The sequence below is a fragment of the Otolemur garnettii genome, unplaced genomic scaffold (genome assembly GCF_000181295.1).
Source record: "Otolemur garnettii isolate 467f Iridium unplaced genomic scaffold, OtoGar3 scaffold00074, whole genome shotgun sequence".
Taxonomy (NCBI): domain Eukaryota; kingdom Metazoa; phylum Chordata; class Mammalia; order Primates; family Galagidae; genus Otolemur; species Otolemur garnettii.
Window position 1 is genome coordinate 3,107,247 of NW_003852469.1, and position 26,437 is coordinate 3,133,683.

The window sequence follows — 26,437 nt, forward strand, 5'->3', positions numbered from 1 at the left end:
CCCACCGGCCACTCCGGCCCCAAGTTATTTTACCCACTGCCTATAACTGGAACAGCTGTTGCTTCCTTGGACTTGAGCTCATTAGGCCTCCTGGGGCTTGTGTCCATAAGCACTAAAGAGCTAAGGGATCGTCGCCTTCCCAGGTCACCCACTTATTTACAGTAACTTTTCCAGAAGTGTTCTGGGAGTCGAGATCGGCACAATTCTCCCGGGAATGAAAGCCCAGTCTCACCCACATTCTTGCTGCTCGGGGCCTCATTACCTCACTCTCTCGGGGTAGAAGAGAGCCATGTTCCACACCAGCATGCCTCCCCAGTCGTGGCCGATGAACACAGCCTGCGCCAGGCCCTGGGGAGGGAGAAGAAGGAAACTGAACACGGGCAGATGGCTGGAGTGGGGTGCAAAGGGCCCAAAGGCCAGTGGTCCCGAGAGGCCCAGCCCTCAGCCAGCCCCCCAATATGAAGGCTGCTCAGAACGTCCCTTCAAGGCCACCCTCCCACCAATCCTGACCCTCAGCCCAAACAGCTGGCCTCATTAGCATTCTTAGGAGGCCATGGGCTCCTTCTCCCTATCTTCCCACAAATAAAATCTTGTTTCACTTTTTTCTCCCTCGTAAAAGAAGGATAACTTATCCTCATGTGTCCATGTACATCGTTTATTAAATGGCTTTGATTTTTGCCTCCCACTCTTTTGGGAGCTCCCTCCTTAATTAACCACTAAAAGTCCCAAAGTGTCTGTAATCTCTTTTCGCCTGCACTTTCCTCTCTCAGGTCCCCTTCGTTAAGTGCCTACAGTCTCGTGTGTCACTTCATGACAGGGACATTCTGGGCAACATCGTGGCCTGTCCTTACTCATGCCCAGATGGCATCGCTGCTCCACACACACGTTGGGTGTGTGCCGTAACCTGCTGCTCCCAGACTACAAACCTGCCCGAGATTCTACTGTGCTGAATGAGGGGTCTAGAAAGCTGGAACACAGGAGCATTTGTGCATCTAAACATAGACACCGTCCAGCATCATAATTTTAGGGACCACTGTTGTACTCGTGGCCCATTGTTGATCAAAATGCCATCACATGGCACATGAACACCTTGCTCCAGGAATGGTGCTAGGTGTTTACATCTACCAGGTGGAGTCTCTCCAGCAACCTTTAGTACCCATATTACAAGGGGGATGATGGTCCTCCGTAGTTGGGCAACCTGCCCAAGGCTGCACAGATACGGAGCCACAATCCAGTGGCTACCACTGGGCTTTGTCCTCTGTGCTACCTTCCCCTTCAAGGCCAATACCTTAAGGCCACATCACCAATAGCAGGTGCATGTTTTTCTCCTGGGTCCGCTCCTTTCTGACTGTTTTGCACCATCAGTCCTTTCCTTTGAAACTCCCTCCCCTTTCAGCTTCGGAGGCGCTGTGCTTGCCAGACTCTGGAATATTCCACATCCTCTCCCACCTCTCCCTCCTCCAGGGACACTTTCCCAGACTCTGCTGCTCCCATGGCTTCCATCTCCGCCTGCAGCTGGTGGGTGACCATCTCATTTGTAGTTTTCCCAATCTCCTTCCTGGGGGTCCCAGTAACAACTGGCTTAGGGGTGGACACCGACACCACTAGCAGCAACCACAGTCACTTCTCAACAATCTGAATAAGAGGCTCAGCGCACGTAGCACAGGGTTACGGCGCCAGCCACATATACCAAAGGTGGCGGGTTCAAACCCATCCCAGGGGCCAGCTAACCAACAACGACAACAACAACAACCACAAAATAGCCGGGCATTGTGGCGGGCACCTGTAGTCCCAGCTACTCGGGAGGCTGAGGCAAGAGAATCACTGAAGCCCAAGAGTTTGAGGTTGCTGTGAGCTGTGATGCCATAGCACTCTACCAAATGCGGCATAGTAAGATTCTGTCTCAAAAAAAAAAAAAAAATCTGAGTAAGACACATTCTTCTGAAGGGCACACAGAATCAGGAGTGAGTGGCTACTCTGGGCCACAGCACCTGTCCTCATCACACGCAAAAGTTCCAAACCTAACTGTGGAGCTGAGACTCTGCAGAGGGTTGGGACCTTGACACCCCCACCTCCTCATCTCCTACAGTGCCTGAGGAACTGGAGGTCAGTCCTCTCAGACCTCCACTGACTTGCACACCCAGTTAAGAAGCTCTAAGTCCCACTGCTCTGTGGTCCTCTCTTCTTTACCCCTTCACTGCCACCGCCCTGCTGAGCCCTTCCTCCCTTAGTTCATTCCGCCCAGACTTAATTTGTGGAGAGAAGGGTGTAATAAAATAGAGTCTCGGCCAACTAAATGTGCTTTGCAAAAGCATGTTGTCAAATCACCACTGTGGATTGGTCTTCCTTTTGTATTACTGAGTTTGAGACATCTGACAACGTCACATGAAGGCACTAGGTTTTAGATGTGTCAGAAGGATGTAAGTTTTTTAAAAGTTGGGATATATTAATATTATTCTACAGGATATTTCCCAACTTCCTCTACCTGATACCCAGGAATTTGCTCCCTGGCTTTAAGACAGCAAAGATCTCTGTTCTCATTCCCTAGAACTCACTTTTCATTAAAATACAAACAAACAAAAAGCTTGTTTTCCACACATTCTTTGTTCTTTTCATCTTGCTCTTTGTGACTCTCCCTGTACATCCTCAACCACTCTTCACGTCCATGGATCTCTGCTCCAGGCACCAGCAGCTGACATCCCCAAAGTCTTGGACTTTTTTCTTGCCACTGAGGCCCAAACAGACTTCTCCAAAGAGATCAGTTCAAAATAATGACTTACCAACTTATCCAGAAAGGTTACCATCTCCTAGGAAAGAAAACAGACACACACAATCAGAAATTGTACACACTCACCTCAGCCTTGGCGATGGGCTGAATTGTGCCCCCCCACACTCCTACATTGACGTCCTAACTCCTGTACCTCAGATGTTGACTGTATTTGAAGACAGGGTGTTTAAAGAGGTGATTGAGGTAAAATGGGGTCCAATGGGTGGGCCCCGTAGTCTTTAGAAGAAGAAATTAGGACACAGATGCACAGAGGGGTGGCCATGTGAGGACGCCAGGGAGTAGGGGCCATCCACAAGCCAAGGAGAGAGGTCTCAGGGGGAACTGGCCCTGCTGACACCTCAGTCTTAGACTCCAGAACTCTGCAAAAGTAAATGTCTGTTGTTGAAGCTGCCCAGTCTGCGGCACTTTGTTATGGTGGCCTGAGCTGGCTCCTGCGTCCTTGGAGGTGTCCCTGTCTTTCCCACATCCTCTCAGTGAGCCGGCAGACGCCAGTGCACATAGTGAATTGTTCTGTGTATGTCAGTCTGCATCCCTCACTGGGCCAGGACCCTGTAAGACGGCAACCCAGCCTCTTTCCAGAGTACGAGGGGAGACAAGTGCCCTGCAGAGCTCACCCGTGTTGCCCCAGCATCACTAGGGACACTGCCCTGCGCCCAGGACAACGTGCTCCCACCACTGACAGACACTGGCTTCTTCTGCTGAGCATCATGTCCTCAAAGTCCAGTCACACCGAGGCAAGCACCAGGACTTCCCACCCCCTCCTGGCTGAGTAATACTTCACCCTGTGGACAGACTACATCTTCTTTATTCGTGTGCTACGGGCACCGAGCCTCTCATGGACATGGGGTTCTCTCCACTTTTTGGCCACTATGAACAGTGCTGCTATGAATATTCATATATTTTTTGTAGACATGAGCCCTCAATTCTCTTGAGTAAATACCCAGCTATGGACATACTAATGATTCTTACGGGGTAGAACAGGAGGAAAGGAGCATCACACTTTATCTTGTTTGTTTTGGGTAAAAAGACATTCTTTTGGAAAGCAGTTTTCTTAAATGACCCAATGTTATCTGTCTCGAGAATAGATTTTGACACAAGTAATCAGAGTTATATCCTGGTTTATGGACAGAAGTAGGAAGAGGTGGGCCACACAGTCACAAGTGACTTTGGCAGGACTCTCGGGGACACAATTATGACCAGGACCCTCAGAGCACAAGAGGCCAAGACTGGGAGCTGGGGAACAAGGGGCAGGCCTGACCAGAAATGAAGCTTGTAGTGTGTTCAGCTTCTGAGAGGTCACAGCTAGTGCATGGGGCTGGGGGACACATAAAAGAGAGTTCCACTGGGCCTGTCACTCTGAGATGGGAACTCTTGTGATTCTAGTGTCACTAGCAGCTGTGCCAGTGTGCTGGTCAACACAGAGGGGGTTTCCTCCTCTGGGCCCCTTCCAGCCTCTGCCCTGCCCTCAAGCCCATTGGAGGTTTGAGTGGTGTTCTCTCCTCACCTGGGTCTGGCCTCCCCTGCATGCTCCATGGTGAGGGTCCCCTCTCCCTGGTGGTGCCCACCCCTGTCTTAGGACAGGAAGTCCATCCTTGTCACAGTCCACACACTAACTCCCTAGGTCTGGTCAACAACACTGTTACTGAAATAAAGAGGTTTCTTAGATTCTCAGAATGGAGACACAAGATAGTACAGAACTACAGGCTCTACCACCTCGGGCGATTACTTTAACTTCTTTGTGACTCAGTTTCCTCTTCTGTCAATTGACACACAGTCAATGCTTCATACTTGTTGACAATTATTTGAAAATATTGTCTATTCTTCAGTAAGAATCTATAGTCAAATGCTATGAAATGATGGTTCCTTAGGATTTGAATGGATACCTGAGCTTCAGGCTTATGTTGATGAAAAATTCAGAATGGTGGGGCGGCGCCTGTGGCTCAGAGGAGTAGGGCGCCGGCCCTGTATGCTGGAGCTGGTGGGTTCAAACCCAGCCCCGGCCAGAAACTACCAAAAAAAAAAAAAAAAAACTCAGAATGGAAAAGATGTTACAGATGTTACTCCAGTGCTTTCTTACCTTACATAACACTTCCATGCAATATTCTTCTATTTCTGTAATTAAAAATAAAAAACATAGTTAATACACATGATTTAAATATGCCAGCAAAAGAAATGAAACGCAGGCTGGGCATGGTGGCTCATGCTTATAATCTCAACACGTGGGAGGCCAAGGCGGGTGGATTGCCTGAGCTTACAGGTTCGAGACCAGCCTGAGCCAGAGTGAGACCCTGTCTCTAAAAATAGCCAGATGTTGTGGCGGGCACCTGTAGTCCCAGCTACTAGGGACACTGAGGCAAGAGGATCACTTGAGCCCAAGAGTTTGAGGATGCTGTGAGCTATGATGCCATGGCACTCTACCAAGGGCGACAAAGTGAGACTCTGTCTCACAAAAAAAAAAGGTTATAATTAGAGTAAGATCATAGGTCTGTTTGTCCAGGATATTCTCAGTTATGTGTATTACTAACAGTGCTTCTTTTGCTTTTAACAGTGTTCTAGTTTGAATATTAAATTATGTTGCTAAGTTATGGCTAGAGAATTCAGAGAAAATGGCAGTATGTGTGAATAAAATTAAACATTTCAATAAGTACATTTAAAGAAACAGAAGCCCTTAGCTGACCCCCAAATGAATTAACCCAGACATACAGGGACAATGACTGTGTGAAGCTACTTATGGTCTGTAGGAATCAGATCATGGAGGGAGAATGAGGGTGGGGGAGGGAGAGCTAGGAGTTATTATTTAATGAGCACAGACTTAATTCTTTAAGGTGAACATAGTTCTGGAGATGGGTGGTGTGTCCCCTCCCTACTTCCCCATGACTAGCAGTAGATTCCCTCAGGGACAGGCATTTGGGGTTTCTGTATCCACTGAGAGTATGGGGGTAGGGACATCTGAGGACTAAATGTACCAACACAGGACACTGCAGGACAGTAGAGGGGTGAGGCCAGATCCCATTAAAGGGCTGCCCACAGGGGAAGGAAGCATAGTGGGGTAGAGAGCTCGGATAGTTAGAGGTGTGACCGACACAGGACAGCTACAAGACAGCTAACCCACCAGGAGGGGCAGATGACTCTCCATAGCCTTTCATGTCCACAGCTAGAACCCGGTAACCTGCCTGGGCCAGAGCAGGGATCTGGAAGATAAACGATTTAGGGATAGTGTTGTCTCATCGGTCCTTGGGGGACACTCCCTCCTTGCTTCCCTCTGCCCCTCTGTTCCTAAAACGGCTCAGATTCCCACATGGCACTACCTGCTACCTTCACATGGGGCTAGAACAAGCCCCCCTGGATAGGGCTACCATGGATGGTGGTAGGGTTTGTGCACTGCATAAATCTAAAAGAGCAGCTTTCCCAGCAAAGTGCATGTAAATTTCTGCAGTTGCTACAAAGATATCCCAGCAGGTGGCATAGCCTGTCTTGAAGAAATCTGCCCTCTTCTTATCTGCAAAGGTACCTCAAGGTCCAGGACAGCCCTGAGATCTAGAACCATCGTGGTCATAGTTTAGAGATAATGCTTCAGTGTCAGGTTTCAGCTTCTTCGTGATATTCTAGACTGGGCTGTACCATCTAGACCTCCCCTCCCCACCTCTCCCCCCGTGGGGCACACCTTCCCTGGTTTTCTTTACCTGGTACCTCCAAGAGAACCAGCTCTCAGGAAATCCATGGCAGAGGCACACAGCAGGGCCAGAGCCCAGCTCCACGAAATGCAGATGGACTCCAGGCTGTGGAAGAGAGAAGGGGGCAGGCGGAAGCTGAGCTGAACTGGGCACCACGTCTGCAGATGGCCACTGACCATCTCAGTTGGTTGTAGGATCTCACCTGACCCAACTCTCTCAGCTAAAATTCCCAACTTTTATTTTATTTTATTTTTACAGAGTCTCACTCTGTCACCCTGGGTAGAGTGCTGTGGCATCATTCACAGCAACCTCAAACTCTTGGGTTCAAGTGACACTCTTGCCTCAGCCTCCGGAGTAGCTGGGTCTACAGGTACCCACTAGTTTTTCTATTTTTATTAGTGATGGGGTCTTTCTCTTGCTCAGGCTGGTCTCAAACTCCTGAGCTCAAGCAATCTACCTATCTCAGCTGCCCAGAATGTTAGGATTACAGGCGTGAGCCACTGCCCTTGGCTGACCTTTTCTTTTTGAGACAGAGTTTCACTTATCACCCTCAGTAGAGTGCCCTGGCATCATAACTCACAGCAACCTCAAACTCTTGGGCTCAAGTGATCCTCTTGCCTCAGTTTTTCTATTTTTAGTAGAGACAGGGGTCTCACTCTTGCTCAGGCTGGTCTTGAACTCATAAGCTCAAGCAATCCACCTACCTCAGCCTCACAGAGTGCTAGGATTACAGGAGTGAGCCATTGCGCCTGGCCAAGACCCCAACTTCTGATGAAGATGGCTGAGGAGAGACACTGGCCCAACTGCACAATAAAACAGGCCACTCTCCTGAGAAGCCTGAAGAGAAGGTTGTGATGTTGGAAAAAAACAAAAACAAAAACAAAACAGCCTGGCCTTCCTCCATACAATGCCTTCATGCTCTCATAGTTTCTAGTGCTGTCCCGGTGTATTCTCAAGAGTTTAAACTGGAGGCTGGTTTTGTGCAAAGCATAATAGTCAGGTAAGGTGCAGAAGGCCATGAGTATTCCAGTAAGTGCCTTTTACTTCTTAAACCTGAAATGTGTTCAAGCTTTGCTACACCTGCAGTCCTTTCAGGGGTGATGAGTGTGGCAGGGATTGGCAGGGCTCACCATTCTAATGGAAATGCCCGGGCATGTCCAGGGTCACGGTAGACAAATTCACTGGGAACAGCCCCACTTGGCTGTATCTCAGATGACTCCGAGCTGTGCCCAGTGCTGAAAGTTTCCTTTGTGAGTTTACAGCAAGTTTTTTTTGCTCAATAAAACAGCATTTTGCAAGTCCTCTCACGGACTGCAGTCTGTTTGTCAGAAGTTGTTCCATAGTCTTCCCTTTAGCACTCCGCAAAATTAACTTTAGAATTCTATCCTCCTCACCCTGGAAAAAAATGTTTCCAGGTTTGCGGCTGATAGACCATTGGCTTTGCCTCTAACACGAATGTCGACCCAAAGGCGCCGAGTCGTGCACACACGTATAATACTTTCCTACCCTCCTGTTTTGATATGTTAAAGAAAATGTCTGTAAAGCCAGAACATGAGAAAGATCTATTACCAACCGAGTGCTGGCTTCGTCAGGGTGCAGCAGAACTCGGCACACTGGCACCGAGAGCCTGGCTCAGCTGTCCCCCTCCTCCCGCCCCCATTTCACTGCCTCAGCTCTTAATATTTGGGATGGGGTGGAGGGCCAGCAATGCGTTTCTGATCACACCCCTGCTGGGTCAAATAAGGACTCTCTTGAAGCTGGCTGGATACACCAACCTCCGGATGATTGTGAGAATAACCCTGTCCACTGTGGTGAAGATTACAGGTCACAACCCAGCTCCCAGCCCCGGGAAAAATGCCCCTCCACACCCCTTTGCTACGATAGAGACAAGATCTGAAGTGACCTCAGTAAACATTCGGCCTCTCAGGAGTGCTCAGTGTTACAGAAGAGACCACAGTAGCTTTCAGAAAAGCCCTTTCTTACTATCCTGATCACACTGCCCTGGGATGTGCACTGTGTGCTTAGGGCCCTGGCCCCCACCCCCCATCACAGAGCAAGACCATCGAGAGCACTTCTGGGCTCAGCTGTCCAGCAGGAGACTCAGCCTGTGCTGTAGCCACAATTACTGTGAAATCTCTGGGGCGTGGAAGGCACTCCATGCTTCTGGGTGTTCTTCTGTGTGCCCAGCAAAGAGCAGATGCCCAGTAAACATCTGTGAGTTTCTGCTCCAGGGCAGAAAGGCTTCCAGGCCAATGCACAGGCCATCAGCCCTGTGGGGTACTATGAGGTCTACATAGTGCAACATTGCACCTAACCCTTACGGGAGCCATGTGGGAACACATTACTGCCATCTCCTTACAGAGCTGTGGGTACAGAGGCTCACACTTGCCCAAGGCTGCAAACTCAGTTAAGTGGCAATGCCAGGAATCACAGAGTCTGCCTGGCTCCAGAGCCACTGTCTGTCCTTATTTCTCTCTAGAGCTGACCCATAGCCTTAGCTCCCTTCTCATTCAAGTGGGGCAAATGACACATGAAGGCAGATGTTGAGTGACCCTTGAGAGAGTCCAAAGCTGGGCTCTGGGCCAGCAGGCAGAGGAGCTCTCCCAGGCAGGTCAGAAACGGGGCCTCCGCAGGTGACCTTGGCCTTGCTACAGCCCCCATCATGGGGCATTAATGATCTTTCCCTCTCTTTATCCCCAGTGCAGCTCCTCGAGGACAGGTCTGCCGTGTTCGTCACTGCACCTGACACAGAGGACATGCTCGACATACACCTGAGGGTGGAAACAGGTCCTCCTGAAACACAGGCCAGATGGGCATGTGCGTTGGCACCAGGCTAGGCAAGGCCCCCAGGCCTGTTGTCAGGTGGGGCGGGGCCACATTGGTCCCACCGCTTTTCATAACTTGATGTGAGGTCCATGTCTTCTATTGATTCCTGAGATGTGAGACTTGTGGGAGGAGGTACTGTTACTATTTCCTTATAAATAGTGGGTGTTCAACTACACTTAATATTTAGCAAATGTCACACTGATGGTCATTCTGGGTGACTTGGTTAGAGAGCCTGCAGCCACCTAGAGAGAGAGCTCACCTTTATTGTCACGTAGCCGTGGCTCATGTCACTTGGATTGCAGGGGATGGGCAGAGGGACCTCAGTGCTGAGCAGCTGAAAGTAGAAAAGGTGCAGTGAGAGAAGCAGCGGCCTCCCTCCAACGCCCCCGAGGACTGGCGGCAGCAGGGACTTCACCTGCTGGGAGGTCACCTTCACCGTCTCTCCTGAGCCTACTAGTGAGGGCCAGCCCCTCTCCCCTTGTGTTGGGCACAGCCAAACTCCATTCCCCGCCTTCCTTCCCATTTTTGGAGTCCCATGACTGGGTTTTGGCCGACAGAACGCAGAGGGCCTGGCCCCCTAACCCCCAACCCCAGCGATTCTCTGCATTTTCCCCATCTCCCGGTGGGTGTATGGTGGGACCCTGCAACCTCCCATAGGAGATGATGGGGCCTTCATCAACCCGGTTCCCCCAGTGACCTCATGAAGTGAAGGCCCTGGCCACTGTCAACTGAACTTTCCACAGCAGGAAGCAAAAATCACTTGTTCTAAATCCTTGAGAATCTGTCTCCCAAAGAGAACAGAGGTGGGTCATTGATTGGGTTTACTTTCCCAATCTGAGAGGACAGATATCTGTGGCTCAGACATGAGGAGGGGACAAACCCAGCCAGGGGGACAAGCATGTGGGCATCCTGACCTCACATCTATCTCCTTCTCTTCTCTGTTGAGACTTCTAGGCTTGAAGAAGGACAAACAAATAGAACTTGGGCAAGATGCTTTGAGGCTGTGGAGTCATTAAATGTTCCTTTTTATTTATTTCTTAAAGACAAAAAGTGAGCTGAGCTTGTTACAGGCTGAGCTGTGTCCACTGCCCCCCCCCCCATTCACATGTTGAAGCTGCTAGCAGTCCCCTCAGAGTGGGACTGCTATATTTGGAGATGGGTGGGCCCTCTACAGAGATAATTAAGGTAAAACGAGATCACAAGGGTGGGCCCTCTACAGAGATAATTAAGGTAAAATGAGATCACAAGGGTGGGCCATAATCCAATTGAGGAAACAGGCACAGGGAGGATGAGTGAGGACATGGGAAGGGACAGACATCCACATGCCCAGGAGAGAGGCCTCACTGATCTGGGACCTCTAGCCTCCAGGACTCTAAGAAAGAAACACTTGTGTGGTGGAAGCCACACGATTGGTGGAACTTTGCTCTGGTGGCCCAAACCAACTAACACACTTTCCTCTGAGTCAATGGCTGTGTAGCCTTTTGGGCTTAGCTGGCACTCTCCTGCCTCCACTCCACTGTGCTGACGGGACCAGGGTGCTGCCCAGCATGGAAACCTGTGGACTCAATGAGGTTGCCAATCTTAAGACAACCCCAAACCTGGGGAGCCTCAGACCTGGGGGGCAGGCGAAACTCCACAAGCCTTGGACCTCATGAAAGGTGTCCCACCCTCCTCTCACTGCCAGCAGGGTGGCGCTGAATGGTTGTACCCGAGTGCCTGGCTGCCTGGCCAGCCCAGGTAGGGGCTATGCTTCTTAGAAAAAAACTCAGCATTTACTCTGGGAAGCAAGGTCAGGGTCTTTGAATGTCCCCCTGACTCTGACACCAAGGCCAGTACAAATTCTTGCTCTAGGAATATCCATTTCCCTGTGCTCTGGCTGCCCAGAAAGAAACAGGATGTTCTTCAAGGACACAGTGCTGACTGCACAGTAAGGGACTGACCCTATCCAGAGGTGCCTGGAGTCATGCACAGAACAATGACCTCCACGGACACTGGCTTCTCTGCTCACGGTCTTCTCTGCTGCGCACAGAAACTGCAGGTGAGTGTGGGGAGCTGCTCACTCAGAGGCACAGTTACCTGCGTCCCAGTCACTCTCTCCAGTTCTCTCAGGGCCGTGTCAGTGTCACGGACGAGGATGGTGACCATTCCCATGTCCCGGGCTGGCTTCAGATTAGCCCCGATGTCATCTAAGAATACAACCTGAACCCAAAACAGCAGGGGGACAGTAGCATCACATCAACCAAAGAAATACTCTGCGTGAGGCAGATCACCAGAAAGGACCATATTAAATTGCCCATTATTTTATAAATTTGCAATTACAAATTATTATTATTATTGTTGTTATTATATTTTTTGGTTCCTTTTTTTTTTTTTTTTTTTGGCAAGGGTTGGGTTTAAACCTACCACCTCCGGTATATGGGGCCTGTGCCCTACTCCTTTGAGCTGCAGGTGCCACCCCAAATTATTATTTTATAATAAGGAGATTAAAAATTCTGTTTCTTTCAAGGTAACCATTTACTCTTTTTTTTTTAGAGTCTCAAGCTGTCGCCCTGCGTAGAATGCCATGGTGACATCATAGCTCACAGCAACCTCCAACTCTTGGGCGCAAGCAATCCTCTTGCCTCAGTTTTTTGTATTTTTGGTAGAGACAGGGTCTCGCTTTGGCTCAAGCTGGTCTTTAACCCGTGACTCAAGCATCCACCTGCCTCCACCTCCCAGAGTGCTAGGATTGTAGGCATGAGCCACTGTGCCTGGCCATAACCATTTATTCTTTAAAATTAAAAGCATTTAATTAGATAAGCATACATAAGAAAAGACAGATAAATATGTCCCACATACACCATTGGTTTCAGGCAGTTCTGAAACACCACGAAGGTTAGGAGAGGATAAACTCTTGTCTAAATGACATTAAAATTCATCCAGGAAAATCAGCAGGAGTGAATAGACAAAAAATCATGTCTAGTGGCTCGGCGCCTGTGGCTCAAGCAGCTACATATACCTGAGCTGGCGGGTTCCACTCCAGCCTGGGGCCGACAAACAACAATGACAGCTACAACCAAAAAATAGCCAGGCGTTGTGGCAGGTGCCTGTAATCCCAACTACTTGGGAGGCAGAGGCAGGAGAATCCCTTGAGCCCAGGAGTTAGAGGTTGCTGTGAGCTGTGATGCCACAGCACTTTACCCAGGGTGACAACTTGAGGCTCTGTCTCAAAAAAAAAAAAAAAATCATGTCTAGAAAAGAACTAGAATGAGGGCAGAGAATAAAACAAACTATGAAGCTTCAATAGAAGAGTTTGATACTAAAAAAGATATAGACATATCCACAAAATAGAAAAGGGGTCTTGAAATAGACTCATATTCAAACGGGAAGCAGTTTCTAATAAAGGTGTCAAAGATGCCCAATTAGAGAAGAAGAAGATTTAAAAAATGGGATTAACTGGTTAACAGTTTGGAGGAAAAAAGGGTCTTGCCCCCAAATAGGTTTTAAATGATCAAGGATTTAAATTTCGAAAGAAATAAAGAAAAAAAAGATCCTGGGAGTTACAGAAGAAAGCATGGGACCATTTATTTACAGCTTTGGACAAGGCTGACCTAGAACCCTAAGTAGTTCATCCAACCCCAAAGCTAGACGGGGAGAGCCCGTGCCATCCCTGAAGAAGCTTGGACTCCAAGCACTGCCCTGTGTAGACTCTGGGAGTGGGGCGGGGCAGGAGCAAAGCCCGTGAGGGGAACTGGGTGGTCCTGGGATGGAGCTCCTCGTGGATCCCAAGGGTAGAGCCCAAGGTTTGTTCTGATCAGCTTGTGGGGGAGGCAGGGCCAGCAGGGGAGGGTCAAAAATGAAAGGGGAGGAGATTTAATCCTGGTCCAACCACCTTTTGAAGATTAGAGCACGGAGACAGGATGAGAACAGAGCTTAAGGGAAGGCCATCTCTGGAACCAGTGTAAAGATAGGCTTCGGGGCATGGGGTACCTGGTAGGAGACTCGGCAGAACCAGGGCCCACCCCTCTCTCGCCCTTTCCTGGGTGATCCTGACTAGCCTTGTGGCCCTGGGAAGGCCTCCCAGGGTCCTGATTTCTTCATAGGGAAACCGAGGCATCTGGCTTAACAGCTTTTGATGATGTCTGCTTTGACCAAAGTCCTGTAAGGGGACAGATGCCCACCTCTGGTAGAACATTGTAGAAGGATGAATGAGAGTCCTTTAGGAAAAGGTCTGGTCTGGGAGAAGTAGACCTAAAACAATCCTGCGGGGATCCCCACGTGTACCCCCCGATTCACTCCTCAAGTTTTCTTTGGTTGCAATATGTCTGGAATGTTCTTCTTCCCTAGAAGGAAGTATCTACGTACCTCGTTGGGGCTGGCCTTCAGGGTGTCCAGGACAAACTTGTAGATCTGAGGGTCAGGCTTGGCCATTCTGATCCGACAGGACTCTATTAGGAAATCAAACTTCGGCCTCAGCTCGCACATCAGGTGGGCCAGGCTGTGTCTCTCAGCTCGGTCGTCCAGCCAGTTGTTGGTGAGGATACAGGTTGTAAATCCTGCAAGAAAAGTCACCAGTGAACGGACCTGAACTTGACCTTGGGATGCTCCAGGTGCCCCACAGGGGCCCCAGTGGTCACTTACATCAATATCCTTTTTCCTAGCTCTCAACTGACTCAGGGGGAAAGAACCATCTTTACCCATAAGCACCTCCTGACACAGACATGAGAGTGAGCTGGGTTCATTAAGAGTTTTCAGAAGCCCAGATGGAGACGCTGCCACCCCTTCCTCCTTATGGCTGTAGGCCCAGCTGATGTGTGAGTTTTGACACTTGCCACCCTTGTCAGCTCATTTGACACTTGCCACCTTTCAGAGGACAGGACAGATCCCACTATCCCATGCTTACAGCTGAGCCAAATAAAGCTTAGATAAGTTACAAGCTGCCCAGGGCCACACAGCGCAGGTCCCATGTTCCTTCTTGTCTATGCTACTGCAAACTCTGTTCAATTATATTTCAAAACACCTGCTTTGGCTAAACTAGACATCTCAGAACTAGAGAAACATTAGTAGAGATGGCATTCTCCTCTGGCTTTGTCTGCCTAACCAGCAAGGGTGAGGACCAGACCGTGTTGGAAACAAGACTCAGGTGGGTTGACACTGGTTTTCTTCTCATGTCCTATGAGAGGGGAATTATGGATGTGGGATGGCTTAGCTATGCCAGGTGAGTCTACCAATATGGAAGCAGGATGGTTTCAAGTGTGCCTCTGAACCAGAGCCACTGACCTGAAAACACCTGTGATGTACGTCATCTTGTGTCTTAGGCCATGTGACATCCTCTGAGCCTATGTCTGCCAGCTCACAGCTGATACCCAGAGGGTGAGAAAGTCACAGTTGCTTAAAAGGCTTTGTTTTTTAATCTTTATGACAGAAGGTTGGGTCAATCAAGTTAGTGCCAAGGAAGAAGAGAATTTTGCTCATAAGGCAGCCTTTGGTAAAAATCCTTTCATTAGATAAAATTCTGCCATTTCCCCACTCTTCTAATAAGTCTTTTGTCATTTGATAAAGCTTGCTTGGGGGTCAAGTTTTAAGAACAGCTTTCTATCAAGGCCCAAAAGATCTAGGGTCTATCTCAAAACACACCTGGTTGGATTCTGACCTAACCCTCCGGCAGATTCTGTGTTTTTGAGCCAGGGTGGCCAGTATCAGACCCTTACCCTTCTTTCTAAGAGCAAGAGCTGCTCGGAGCATGGGGTGGTTGATCTTTCTTGCTAACGTTGCCTTGCCAAAGATTTGATTGACAGAGAAATTCTCAGGGAGGTGAATTCCAGAGTCCTTGGAGTGTTCCTTGCAGTTTTCTTCCATGAGCGGCACCCACTGTCAGAGAAATGATGATACAATTGGTACAACCATTCAGAAATGAAATCCTAACAAGTGCACTTCCTGTAACCAAGCAATTCTACTCCTGGACACACACCCACTGGAGATGCTGACATGTATTCCCCAAACGACGTGAACAAAAATGTTCATAGCCGCAGTATTCTTAGGAATCCCAAATAGGAAATTACTCCAGTGCCTATCGACAGCAGACTGTGCTATATTTATACACTGTCATAGCCCCACTGAGCCCTCTCTTAGTCTGTTTGGGCTTCTGTAACAAAATACTGGAGACTGGATAGCTCATAAACAACGGGAATTATTGCTCACAGGGCTGGAGTGTGGGAACTCCAAGATAAAGACGCCTGCAGATTCAGCGTCTGATTCAGAGATGGTGCCATCTCATCATCCTCACCTGGTGGAAGGGACCAGCTAGCTCTCTCGGATTTCTTTTATAAGGGCCCTAATGACATTCATGAGGGCTCCACCTTCATGGCCTACTTCCTAAAGGCCCTATTTCTTAATTTCGCCACAATTGGGGTTAGAATTTGAACGTAGGAATTTTGGGAGGGGGACACAAACTTCCAGACCACAGCAAGCCCCACCCTGGAAACTACTCAAATCCCCACTATTATCAGCTGAACTGTTTCCCATCAAAATTCATATGTTGATGTCCTCGTATTTCAGGATATGACTATATTGGAGAGATGGCCTTTAAAGATGTCTTTAGGGTAAAATGAAGTCATTAAGATGGATCCTAATCCAATATAGCTGGTGTCCTCATAAAAGAGGAGACTAAGACACAGACATGCCAAGAGGGAAGACCTGTGAGGATGCAGCGGGGACAGCCGTCCACAAGCCAAGGAGAGAGGCCTCAGGAGAAACCAGCCCTGCTGACGCTGTGGTCTGAGATCCCCAGCTTCCAGAACCGTGAGAAATTTGTTTAAGCCACTCAGTCTGTTGTGTTTGTTATGGCAGTCTGCTACAGCCTGAGTGTTTGTGTCTGCCCCCAAATTCACATGCTGAAATTCTAAGCCACAGTGTGATGGGCCTTTGGGAGGTAATTGGGTCATGAGGGTGGAGCCCCCATGAATGGTATTAGTGCCCTTAGCTTTCTCTCTCTCTCCCTCTCTCTTTCTGCTTTATGCTGAGGGAGGACACAGCAAGGAGGTGGAAATGAAGAGAGCCTTTAGCACACACTGGACTTGCCAGTGCCTTGATCTTGGACTTTATAGCCTCCAGATTGTGAGAAATGTTTGTTGTTTAAGTGACCCAGTTTATGATATCCTGGTTATAGCAGCCCAAGCTGACTAAGATGCAGCCTAACAAACTAAGATACTCACTAACAGCAGAACAGACTGGGGTATACACACATTATTGTGGCAGCATTGTTTGTAATAGTCCTAAACTGAAAAGTACCCAAACACCCAACAGTAGCAGAATGAATAGATTGGGATATATTCATGCAAGAGAATCCATGCAGCAATGAGAATGACATGATTTTACAACTGCGTGCTATAACATCTAGGAATCTCACATGTATAATGGTGAGCAAAAGATGCCAGACATAAGAGCTCATCTACGTAATTCCATTTGTATAAAGTACAAAACAAGCAAAAGCCATCTATTAGGTTAGAAGTCAGCATGATGATTCTCTTGGAGGGGTAGTGTCCACAGGGGGGATACCTGGCTGCCCACAGGGCTGGGAATGTTTTATTTCTTGATATGGGTGCTAGTGATATGAGTATTTTCAGTTTGTGAAAATTCACCAAGCTGTACACTGTGTCCACTTTTTTGTCTGCGTAGTGTACATGTGTGAAAAGTGAGAAGATGGCATTCTTTCCCAAGATAAGATTTTTGTAAAGACAAATCAAGCTTCGGCAGGAGGAGTGGGGAATGAGTGAAGAAGGTGAGGTCCTGCCCTCAGCAAGCTTCCAGTCAGTGCGGAAGGTGGGCATGTAGGCAGAGAATGCCAACCCACGGGGATCTGTTTCCCTCACCTGGGAAAATGTGATCTCTCCTCTCATGAGGCGGGCACTGGGACCATTGGGGCCTCCTTTCTGGAAAGCTTCATTCAGAAAGCCTCTGGAAGACACAAAGAAACAACATCACGGACATTCTAATGACTTCATCACAGCAGCATGTGGGGACAGACACTTTATATTCCCTGAGAAGTTCCCACTGAAAAGGCATGCTACCAGGAACTGGAAAATGCAAAAACAGCTCACGTTGGGATTCTTTGCCTGCAAGTAGCCACCCTGCTGAGGAGATATGGCCATGAACTGAATGATAAATACACTCAAAGGAGCAGCAGCTCATGGGAGAGACTCATCTGGAGGGCTACCCTGCTTTATCAATTAAGGGACAGAGCCACAGCTGGCCATGGAGTCATCGCTGTCCTTGGCCCCTGTTCCTAAGGCTTTGTCCCAAAGGATTTTTTTCTTTAGTTCATATTCTTCAAAAGCAATGAATTATTTTTTTTTTCTGGTTTGGATACTGCATATACAGTTTCTATTTTACCTTAATCTTATCTACTAATTTTGTAGTTTTCTGTGCGTATGGGCTGAATTGTTTCCTCCTCCTGGAATTTGTACACTGAAGTTCTAAACTTTGGTGCCTCCAAATGTGACTCTATTTGGAATTAGTGTTCTTAAGAAGTAATTAGATTGAATGAGGCTATATGGGTAGATCCAATATGACTGGTGTCCTTATAGAGGAGCTGGGGACAGAGAAAGACATAAAGGGATGACACAAGGAGAAGCAGCCCTCTGCCATGCAAGGAGAGAGGCCTTGGAAGGAACCAACCCTGCTGACCCCTTGATCTTGGACTTCCAGCCTCCAGAACGGTGGAGAAAATAACTTTTACACCATAGTGCCTATTGACTGGAATTGGCAAGCCAGTTAAAATTACACGTCTGAGTCAAAGAACAAATTCCTGGGAGTTTTGTTTCTGGTAATAGTCAAGTGCCTATTATCAATGGCCCTCTTGTAGGTCACCATGGTGAACTCTGGACCAAATATGAAAAGACATACATGTGTACTTAATATCTGAGGCCTTGTTCAGCTTCTCAGCATAAGGAATAGCTTTGCTTCCCCTCTGCCCTCAGTTTTTTGTCGCTGTTGTTAAAGCTTCATTAAGGGTGTAACTGTTACTGTCTGCATGTTTATCCCCTCCAGAGCGCAGGTTGAAGCTTAATCCTCAGTAATTGAGAGGCAGGGCCTTTAAGAGGTGATTGAGTCATGAGGGCTTTGACTTCAGAAATGGATGAATCCGTTCATGGATTAATGGGTTCAAGGATTAACGGATTGTCATAGAGTGGGATTGGGGGCTTCATACGAAGAGGAGGGACGCAAGCCGGCATACTCAGTCCTCTCATCACATCTGCCTTGAGACCCCACGGGGCACCTGACCAGCAAGAAGCCCCTCCGCAGACATAGCCCCTCAGCCGTGGGCTTCTCAGCCTTCATAACTGCAAGAAATAAATTCCTTTTCTTTATAAATGATCTAGTTTCAGGTATTGTGTTATCAGCAGCAGAAAACAGAGTAAGACAATTACGTAGCATCAAATGCATGCATTTCAAAAGTATCCAATGATGTGTAGTAAATCGATAGTTGTGCAAACATCACAAGTTCTAGTTTTAAAACATTTCTAACCCCTCCAAAAGCCCTTTGGCCGCTGCTTCCCAGTGTTAGGAAGCAATACATAATTCAACATGTAGCCTTTCATTGAGCCCCTTAGGTGTGCAAGGCACTCGTAGGGAGTTCACCGGAGAATAAGAGAGGTGAACAACTTATTTGTGTAGACAAATAAGTATGGCAGATTGAATGATGAGGCAGAAAAACAAAGGGAATATCATTTTTTTTTTAATGCCTGGAGAATGCGGGGTAATCAAAGAAGAGGAACTGGGGAAATAACATACTACATAGGAAGGAGATTCAACTGCATCTATAAATTGACAGCAGGCAGCCATTAGCAAAGAAAGTAATTTATAGGGCAGTGCCTGTGGCTCAAAGGAGTAGGGTGCCAGCCCCATATGCCGGAGGTGGCAGGTTCAAACCCAGCCCCAGCCAAAAAAGAAAAAAAAAAATTATAGTAACATTCTTAAAAAACATGAATTCCAAATTTTAAGGGCGCGGAATAAAGGCGGCAAACAGTAAAATGGCTATTACAGGAAATAAAAATTGTAAATTGATTTGTAAAATCAAAAGACACAGAAAATTCCCATGAATAAGACATAAACTGATGGTGGTGCCTGTGGCTCAAAGGAGTAGGGCACCAGCCCCATATGCTGGAGGTGGCGGAGTCAAATCCAGCCCCAGCCAAAAACCACAAAAAAAAAAAAAAAAAAGTAAACTGGTAAAGGAATTAAAATTATGAGCCCAAAGATAAGATCCGTTTTCTTGATCTAAAGGAAGAACCCAAGCCAAGATTAATATTAATATTGACAGTTGATTTGGGGCAAAGTTGGGGACACACTTCCAAGTTGCTGTGGGGAGGGTTCCTCTTTCACAAGCAGATTTTTCAAGGCAAAGGGGAACAAGGAGTGAGTGGGCTGATTCAAAGTTGTCTGACAGGAATTCTTACTGGTTTACAGAGACAACATTGATCAGTGACTGGCTAGCCATAGTTGAAACATAAAGTTAGAGGGTCCAGGATGTTGCATTTAATGGCTAGTTGGAGTCATCTGGAAACCGCAGAGCAAGTGGCTTCCAGAGGTAATTATTTAGCTCAAGCAAGACAGGAGATGTGACTGCTGTCCCATTTTAAATTTGCAAATTGATTTGTAAAATCAAAAAACACCAAAAAAATTTCCTGATCATTTGAAGAGGCTCTCAGACTCCTCAGATAAAACACTGTGTGTGGCTGGGCACACCTGTAATCCTAGCACTCTGGGAAGCCAAGGTGGGGGGATTGCTTGAGCTTAGGCTAAAAACCCCTGCTAGTCTTGGTGTCATAAGAATTCTAGAATTCCTTAGATGACGCAGAACTCTCAGAATGCAAAGCTTCCACTTGGCTTCTTTTTTAAAATTTTTTTTGTAGAGACAGTCTCACTTTATCACCCTCGGTAGAGTGCTGTGGCGTTACACAGCTCATAGCAACCTCCAACTCCTGGGCTTAGGCAATTCTCTTGCCTCAGCCTCCCGATTAGCTGGGACTACAGGTGCCTTCCACAATGCCTGGCTATTTTTTGGTTGCAGTTTGGCCAGGGTCAGGTTTGAACCCGCCACCCTCAGTATATGGGGCTGGTGGTATATTCAGCCCTGGTTTCAGATTGCTTTAGGGAGAGTTCCCTTTGAATCATTAAAATAATTACCTGGCCCTAAAACGCTACTGTATGTAAGTAGATTAGTGCTTGGTCGTTAAACTTTGCCAAGGACTCCAAAATTGCCCTCTGCATGGAACTTTGAGCCCACTGAGCCACAGGCGCTGCCCCACTCTGCTTCTTAATCTTGCCAGTTCTTTAGAATTTGCTCTTTCTCTTGTATCTTGGGTGGTGTCGGCGTCTCCTCCCTCCCCTCCCCTCCCCTGTCCTCTCTTCTTTTAAGACAGGATCTCACTCTGTTGCCCAGGTTGAGTGTGGTAGCACCCTCATTGCTCACCATAACCTCAAACTCCCAGGCTCAAGTGATCCTCCTGCTTCAGCTTTCTTAGTAGCTAGAACTATAGGCATATACTGTCATACTTGACTTTTTTTTTTTTAATGTTTTTTTAGAGATAGGATTTTTATGGGTGCTCAGGCTGGTCTGAAACTCCTGGCCTCAAGAGATCCTCCAACCATGAGTCTCAATTTTTTTTTTGAGCCTCAATTTTTATACTTGCAAACTGCTGAGATTACAGATGTGAACCATGGTGCCTGGGCCATTTTCCTTTTTAACTTCTTAAGCAACTATGCCTCCCTCCCTTCTGATTGTAGGAGTAACATGTTAGTAAGTTTAAAAGTTGGAAAACACAAAATCAGTAGAACAATAAAGAAAATCATTCATAATCCCACCTCAAATTAATAACCCAGGGTTATTTTGATATATTTCTTCCCGCCATTTTTCTACATGTAGCTTTTTTCCATAATTGAAACCATAATTGTATAAATGGTTTTACATTCTGGTGGGTTTTTTTTTTTACATGTATTATAACAGATATTTTCTTTTATCTTTTTTTTTTTTTGAGACAGAGCCTCAAGCTGTCCCCCTGGGTAGAGTGCTGTGGCATCACAGCTCACAGCAATCTCCAACTCCTGGGCTCAAGCGATTCTCCTGCCTCTGCCTCCCAAGTAGCTGGGACCACAGGCGCCCGGCCCAACGCCGAGCTATTTTTTTGGTTACAGTCATCATTGTTGTTTGGCAGCCGGGGCTGGATTCGAACCCACCACGTTAGGTGTATGTGGCTGGAGCCTTAGCTGCTTGAGCCACAGGTGCTGAGTCAACAGATATTTTCTGATGTCACTGAAATCTCGTCCTGAACATCACATTTATTGGTGGATGGTTTCCCATTTCCCAGTGATAGAGCTTTGGACTGTTTCTGTACTTTGCTATCGTATTAACTGAACCTGCAACCCACACCTCAGACACAACTTGCTTCTAAATCTCAGCGCAGGTCTTTCAGAGGCAAGTTCTTAGAACCAACGGGTAGCAGATAGCTCAGCTGAGTAATTCCTCTCACTTTTGGAGAAGTTCCAGCCAGAGGGCAATTTTGGAGTCCTTGGCAAAGTTTAACGACCGAGCACTAATCTACTTACATACACTAGCGTTTTAGGGCCAGGTAATTATTTTAATGGTTCAAAGGCCACTCTCCCTGAAGCAATCCGACCAGGGCTGAAGTCCAGAAAGGCTGGACTGAGGCACGGACCGGCCGCGAGCAGCAGCCCGGGTCCCCTTACCTGGGCAGCGCCAGGGTCTCCTCGGTGCGGCCGAGGGCGCCGGCCACCCCGGGCAGCGCCAGCACCCCGTCTAGGTCGAATACGGCCACACGCAGCGACATGGCGGCCTGGATAGCAGCCTCCTACCGGGACACCAAGGGCCCCGTCGGAGCCCAGCCAGACCCTGCCCTGCCAGCGCCCCGGGTTTGGCCACGCCCTGACCCCGCCCCTCCCCGCCCCCTGTCCCCGACCGGCTCAGGCCCCGCCTCCACTCCCAGCCCCGCCTTCTCCCCGCCCCTGTTCCCTCCCCTTGGCGCTGGCGGGCTCCAGAGCGGTGTCCTGCCCCCGGCTTCACCTCCTCACGCTGCTGCTCCTTTTCCATTTTCGCGGCCTCCGGGGCGGGGACCCGTAGCTAGAATCCCACCTCTGAGTGCGACGCCCTCCATCGTTTCAGAGGAAAGTCTCCAGTCTCCTACCTCATCTCCCCCTGCACGCTCCCTCGGGACTACTTGAAGAGGTGGAGCCCTGCCTGACAGGCTGACCACTGGAAGGGGGCTTACCAGATTTTCACCACCCCTGGACAGGCCCTCTTTCCAAGAGGGAGGCCTGAGAGGAAGCCAGAACCCTTTAGGAGAGAGCAAGTGTGTGTGTGTGTTAGTTGTCAAATTCTTTTCACCCAGTATTTGCAGCCTTCTATATTTGCTTTGGTTGGCATATCCAGCAAACGAATAGCTTTGCTTTCCAGTTGTTCTGGTCTCAGGACACCTGTTCACAGATCCTTGGCTATCCTGACAGCTCCTCCGGCAATGCTCTTCTCTTGCCGAGGCAAAGTGTGTTTTAAAAATAAAATACAATGCTCCCCGGTATGGTGTGCCAGTGCAGAACACTTTAATTCCAATCTCTTGTGGAATGCGTCTTGGAAGAAATAGATTTGGGCTATTATTTTCCCTTTGTACAATCTACTCATGATAGCTATGCTGCCTAAAAATGTTTGAGGTTTGTATTTAATCGCTGATTTCCACACTATTGGCTCATTTACTCCTATGTTCCTAGAAAAACTAAAACTTTGATTGGGAGTCCTTATATAAGGGATGTTGGAGCCCTTACGCCTTCGCAGGGTTGCTCCAGGAGTTTAAAAATTATACTTTTGCCTCATGCTCCATCTTGCTGAGAGCGTGGCTCCAGACAATACAGACCCTCTTCCTTTTTTTTTTTGTTTGAGACAGGGTCTTGCTGTGTTGCCCAGGCTGGAGTGCAGTGGAGGGGGGATGTTTCTTCCTCATACAGTTTTTTCCCACTCAGGACCACAGGTACACACCATCACACGTGATGGCCAGGTGCCTGGGACAGAGGTTGTAGCTTTTAGTTGCATGGTGGTGTTTTTCTGGGAGTCCTTGCTAAAGGATCAGCCTGGAGCTCACTCCTCCATTCCCTTCAGAGATTTTGTAGGCTCCTAATCTCCTGTCTTAAATCCCTTTCTTTTCAAAATAGCTACAGTGATTCCTGTTGCCTGCATCTGAATTCTGCATCTGTCCTGGCATTGTTTATGAATACATAAATACGTTTATAAAAGCAACAGAGGAAAGAAGGACGCACCTACAGAACTGAGTTTTATAATTCTCCTTTTGAGAAGGAAAATAAGAAACTCAGAAATATGAGAGTCCACTTTTCTTTTCAATTAAGCCATCACATGGACCTTTTACTTATTCAGGAGCAGTTAACTTATAATACCTTGTAAGTTACAAAACTTTCTGGCTGAATTGCTTAAGCACAGATTAATGATCTCTATTGCATTTTACTGTGCTCTGTTGTTTATCCATGGGTCACACTTCCCCTGGGAGATACAAGCTTACTTAGGTGGGTATCAGAACTAGAGGTCTTTTGGAAATGCGAAGCCTGCCCCCTATGTCTGCTAATTTTAATATTTATGAAATATGTTTTAGGAGATGCCATGAAATCATAAAACATGGCTGATGCAGTGATGATAATTCGTAAATTATGCCTAATGTCAATCACTGAATTTCTAATGTATTTCTAGTTGACCTCATCAGGTGTTAGCCTGGATTTCTTACCATTTTATGTTTTCCCCATCTCCTGCTAGGCTGTGCTTTCCCGACCCTATTTTAAAAATTCTGTTTAACTCCTAAGGGTTGAGAGAGGAGTTTATGTTGCTGCTTCTCCCTGCTGTCGACATTTGAATCAAGTTCAAGTTGACTCTGGCAGTTTTATAAACCTCCATTCTACTAGCAGCTTTTTTTTTTTTTTTTTTAGTGCATCAAAGGAGTTTCTTTAATTCATTCAACAAACACATATCAGGAACTTCTTATGTGCCGGACACTGTTCTAGGCACTTGGGATTAATCAGTAAATAAAAGACACAAAAATAAGGGCCATCGAGGATCTTTCCTTTTAGGGAAACAATGTATTTGTTTCATTGAACAATGAGAGGAAGAAGATTGGCAATATTTGTGTTGGCTACTTGTCATCTTTCTTATTTGTGGTTTTCAGGGGCCCCACATCGATAAACACTTCCCACACATGGAAAATTCCACCCTGTAGCAGACGTCTGTCATTCAGAGACACAGAACTTCCTTGGAACATCTTCCATGTTGATAGTTCTCACGTTTTGAAGCCTCCCGTGCACAGAAGCATCCACAGCCACCACTGATGTGGTTGGGATGTTTGACTTCTCCAAATCACGTGTTAAAATCTGATCTCTAGTGTTGGCGGTGGGGCCTGGTAGGAGATGTTTGGGTCCTTGGGAGGGTCCCTTGTGAATGTGTTGCTGTCCTTTCTTCAGTAATGGGTGAGTTCTCACGTTACTGGTTCACACAGGAGCTGGTTGTGCCCCCCCACTTCTCTTGCTCCTGCTCTCACCATGTGACTCACCCGTTCCCCTTCACATCTGCTTGGATTGGAAGCTCCCTGAAGCCCTCCCCCAAAGCAGGTGCTAGGGCCATGCTTGTGTGGGATGGAGAAGCGTGAGCCAAATAAACTCTTTTGTTATGAATTGCCCAGTCTCGAGTAGTTGCTTTACAGCAATGTAAAACAGACTATGCCAACCATGTTTCCCAGGCCCCTTTAACGCTGTCGAGTGCAGGGGCTCTGCTGACTTACATACTTGCCAGAGCTTTGGCCTTGGGCGTGTGCAACCTGAAGAGAAGGTGTGTGACCGGGAACTTTCCTTCATGAGGCAAAAACATTGGCATCTGGTTTTTCTGGGGATGCTGGGATGGTCTCGAGGGCACCTGGTACACTGGTACCCATAGAGAGGTCCAGTGGCGGCTTTGTTAAAATTCCATTGAGGCATTGTCTGCTGTCATTGTGGTGTTCTTGACTACACAATTTCCAAAGCTACTTCTCCTGTCTTCCCTGAAGAATTGTGAGTTATTAATATCCTATCATGAACCCCGAGTCCTGTAATAAGCCCCTTTCTGCTTATATGACAGAGAGGAGATTCTGTGGTTGTAAACAAGAACCCCGCCACACCTTATGAATCTTGGTAGAAGGACGGATGAGCCACTTTGACTTTAAAATCTGAAATTGCCATGTGCTCACTTTCCTAGGCTGCCCAGAGCTGGACTCAGCCAGTCAGGTGCACCAGCCCGGACTGTACCACGGAGCAGGTGAGGGAACAAGGTAGGAAAGGGTCCTAGTCAGCAGTTTCACGGGCAGCAGTGGCAGGCAGGGTCTCTGGCTGGCTGGCACGGTCGGTGCAGGCCCCACAGCCCTGAGCGTCCAACCACAGCAGTGGACGCTCCGGTTTGCTGCATGATTTTGGTGGCAGCCCTTATCCTGCTTGTTTTCCAAGCTTGTTTCTCCAAGCCCCCAGGGCCCTCACTAATATCCTGTTATCAAATACATTCTCTGCTGATATCAGAGAATCAGCACTCTTCACCGACCCTGAACGTTTTCTACTGTGCTTTCTGGAACTTGGATTCATTATCAGCAAAATCCACCAGCTCCTCAGTCCCTCTTCTTCTTCTTCTTCTTCTTTTTTTTTTTTTGAGACAGTATGTCCCCCTTGGTAGAGTGTCATGTCATCATAGCTCACGGCAACCTCAAACTCTTGGGCTTCAGTGATTCTCCTGCCTCAGTCTCCCTATTAGCTGAAACTATAGGCACCCACCACAACACCCGGCTTTTTTTTGTTGTTGTTGCTGTTGTCATTGTCATTTAGTAGGCTCAGCCTGGGGTTGAACCTGCCAGCTTCGGTGTATGTGGACAGTGCCCTAACCACTGAGCTGTGGGCACTGAGCCCCCAGCCTTTCTTCTATTCTCTCTTCCTCTTATTCTCCCCTGAGGAACCCGCCTCTGCCCTTTTTTTTTCTTCTAAGACCGAGTCTCACTTAGTCACCCTCAGTAGAGTGCTGTGGCATCATAGCTCACAGCAACCTCAAACCCTCGGGCTCAAGCAATTCTCTTGCCTCAGCCTCCCAAGTAGC

At 47.7% G+C, this 26,437-nt stretch overlaps 1 protein-coding gene and 1 pseudogene across 1 annotated transcript in view; both read right to left on the bottom strand.

Moving 5' to 3' along the window:
- The window catches only part of EPHX2 (epoxide hydrolase 2), a 40,121-nt gene extending 18,006 nt beyond the window's left edge, over positions 1–22,115 (bottom strand). The window contains exons 1-11 of the mRNA XM_003793941.3: positions 22,015–22,115; positions 17,139–17,223; positions 14,979–15,138; positions 13,633–13,823; positions 11,365–11,487; positions 9,548–9,622; positions 6,472–6,567; positions 5,901–5,979; positions 4,866–4,900; positions 2,781–2,807; positions 263–348 (exon numbers count right to left, since the gene is read on the bottom strand). Of these exons, the coding sequence (XP_003793989.1) occupies positions 263–348; positions 2,781–2,807; positions 4,866–4,900; positions 5,901–5,979; positions 6,472–6,567; positions 9,548–9,622; positions 11,365–11,487; positions 13,633–13,823; positions 14,979–15,138; positions 17,139–17,223; positions 22,015–22,115 (1,058 nt within the window). The remainder of the gene's footprint in view (positions 1–262; positions 349–2,780; positions 2,808–4,865; positions 4,901–5,900; positions 5,980–6,471; positions 6,568–9,547; positions 9,623–11,364; positions 11,488–13,632; positions 13,824–14,978; positions 15,139–17,138; positions 17,224–22,014) is intronic.
- Positions 22,116–25,575: 3,460 nt separating this feature from the next.
- The window catches only part of LOC100957026, a 4,994-nt pseudogene continuing 4,132 nt past the window's right edge, over positions 25,576–26,437 (bottom strand).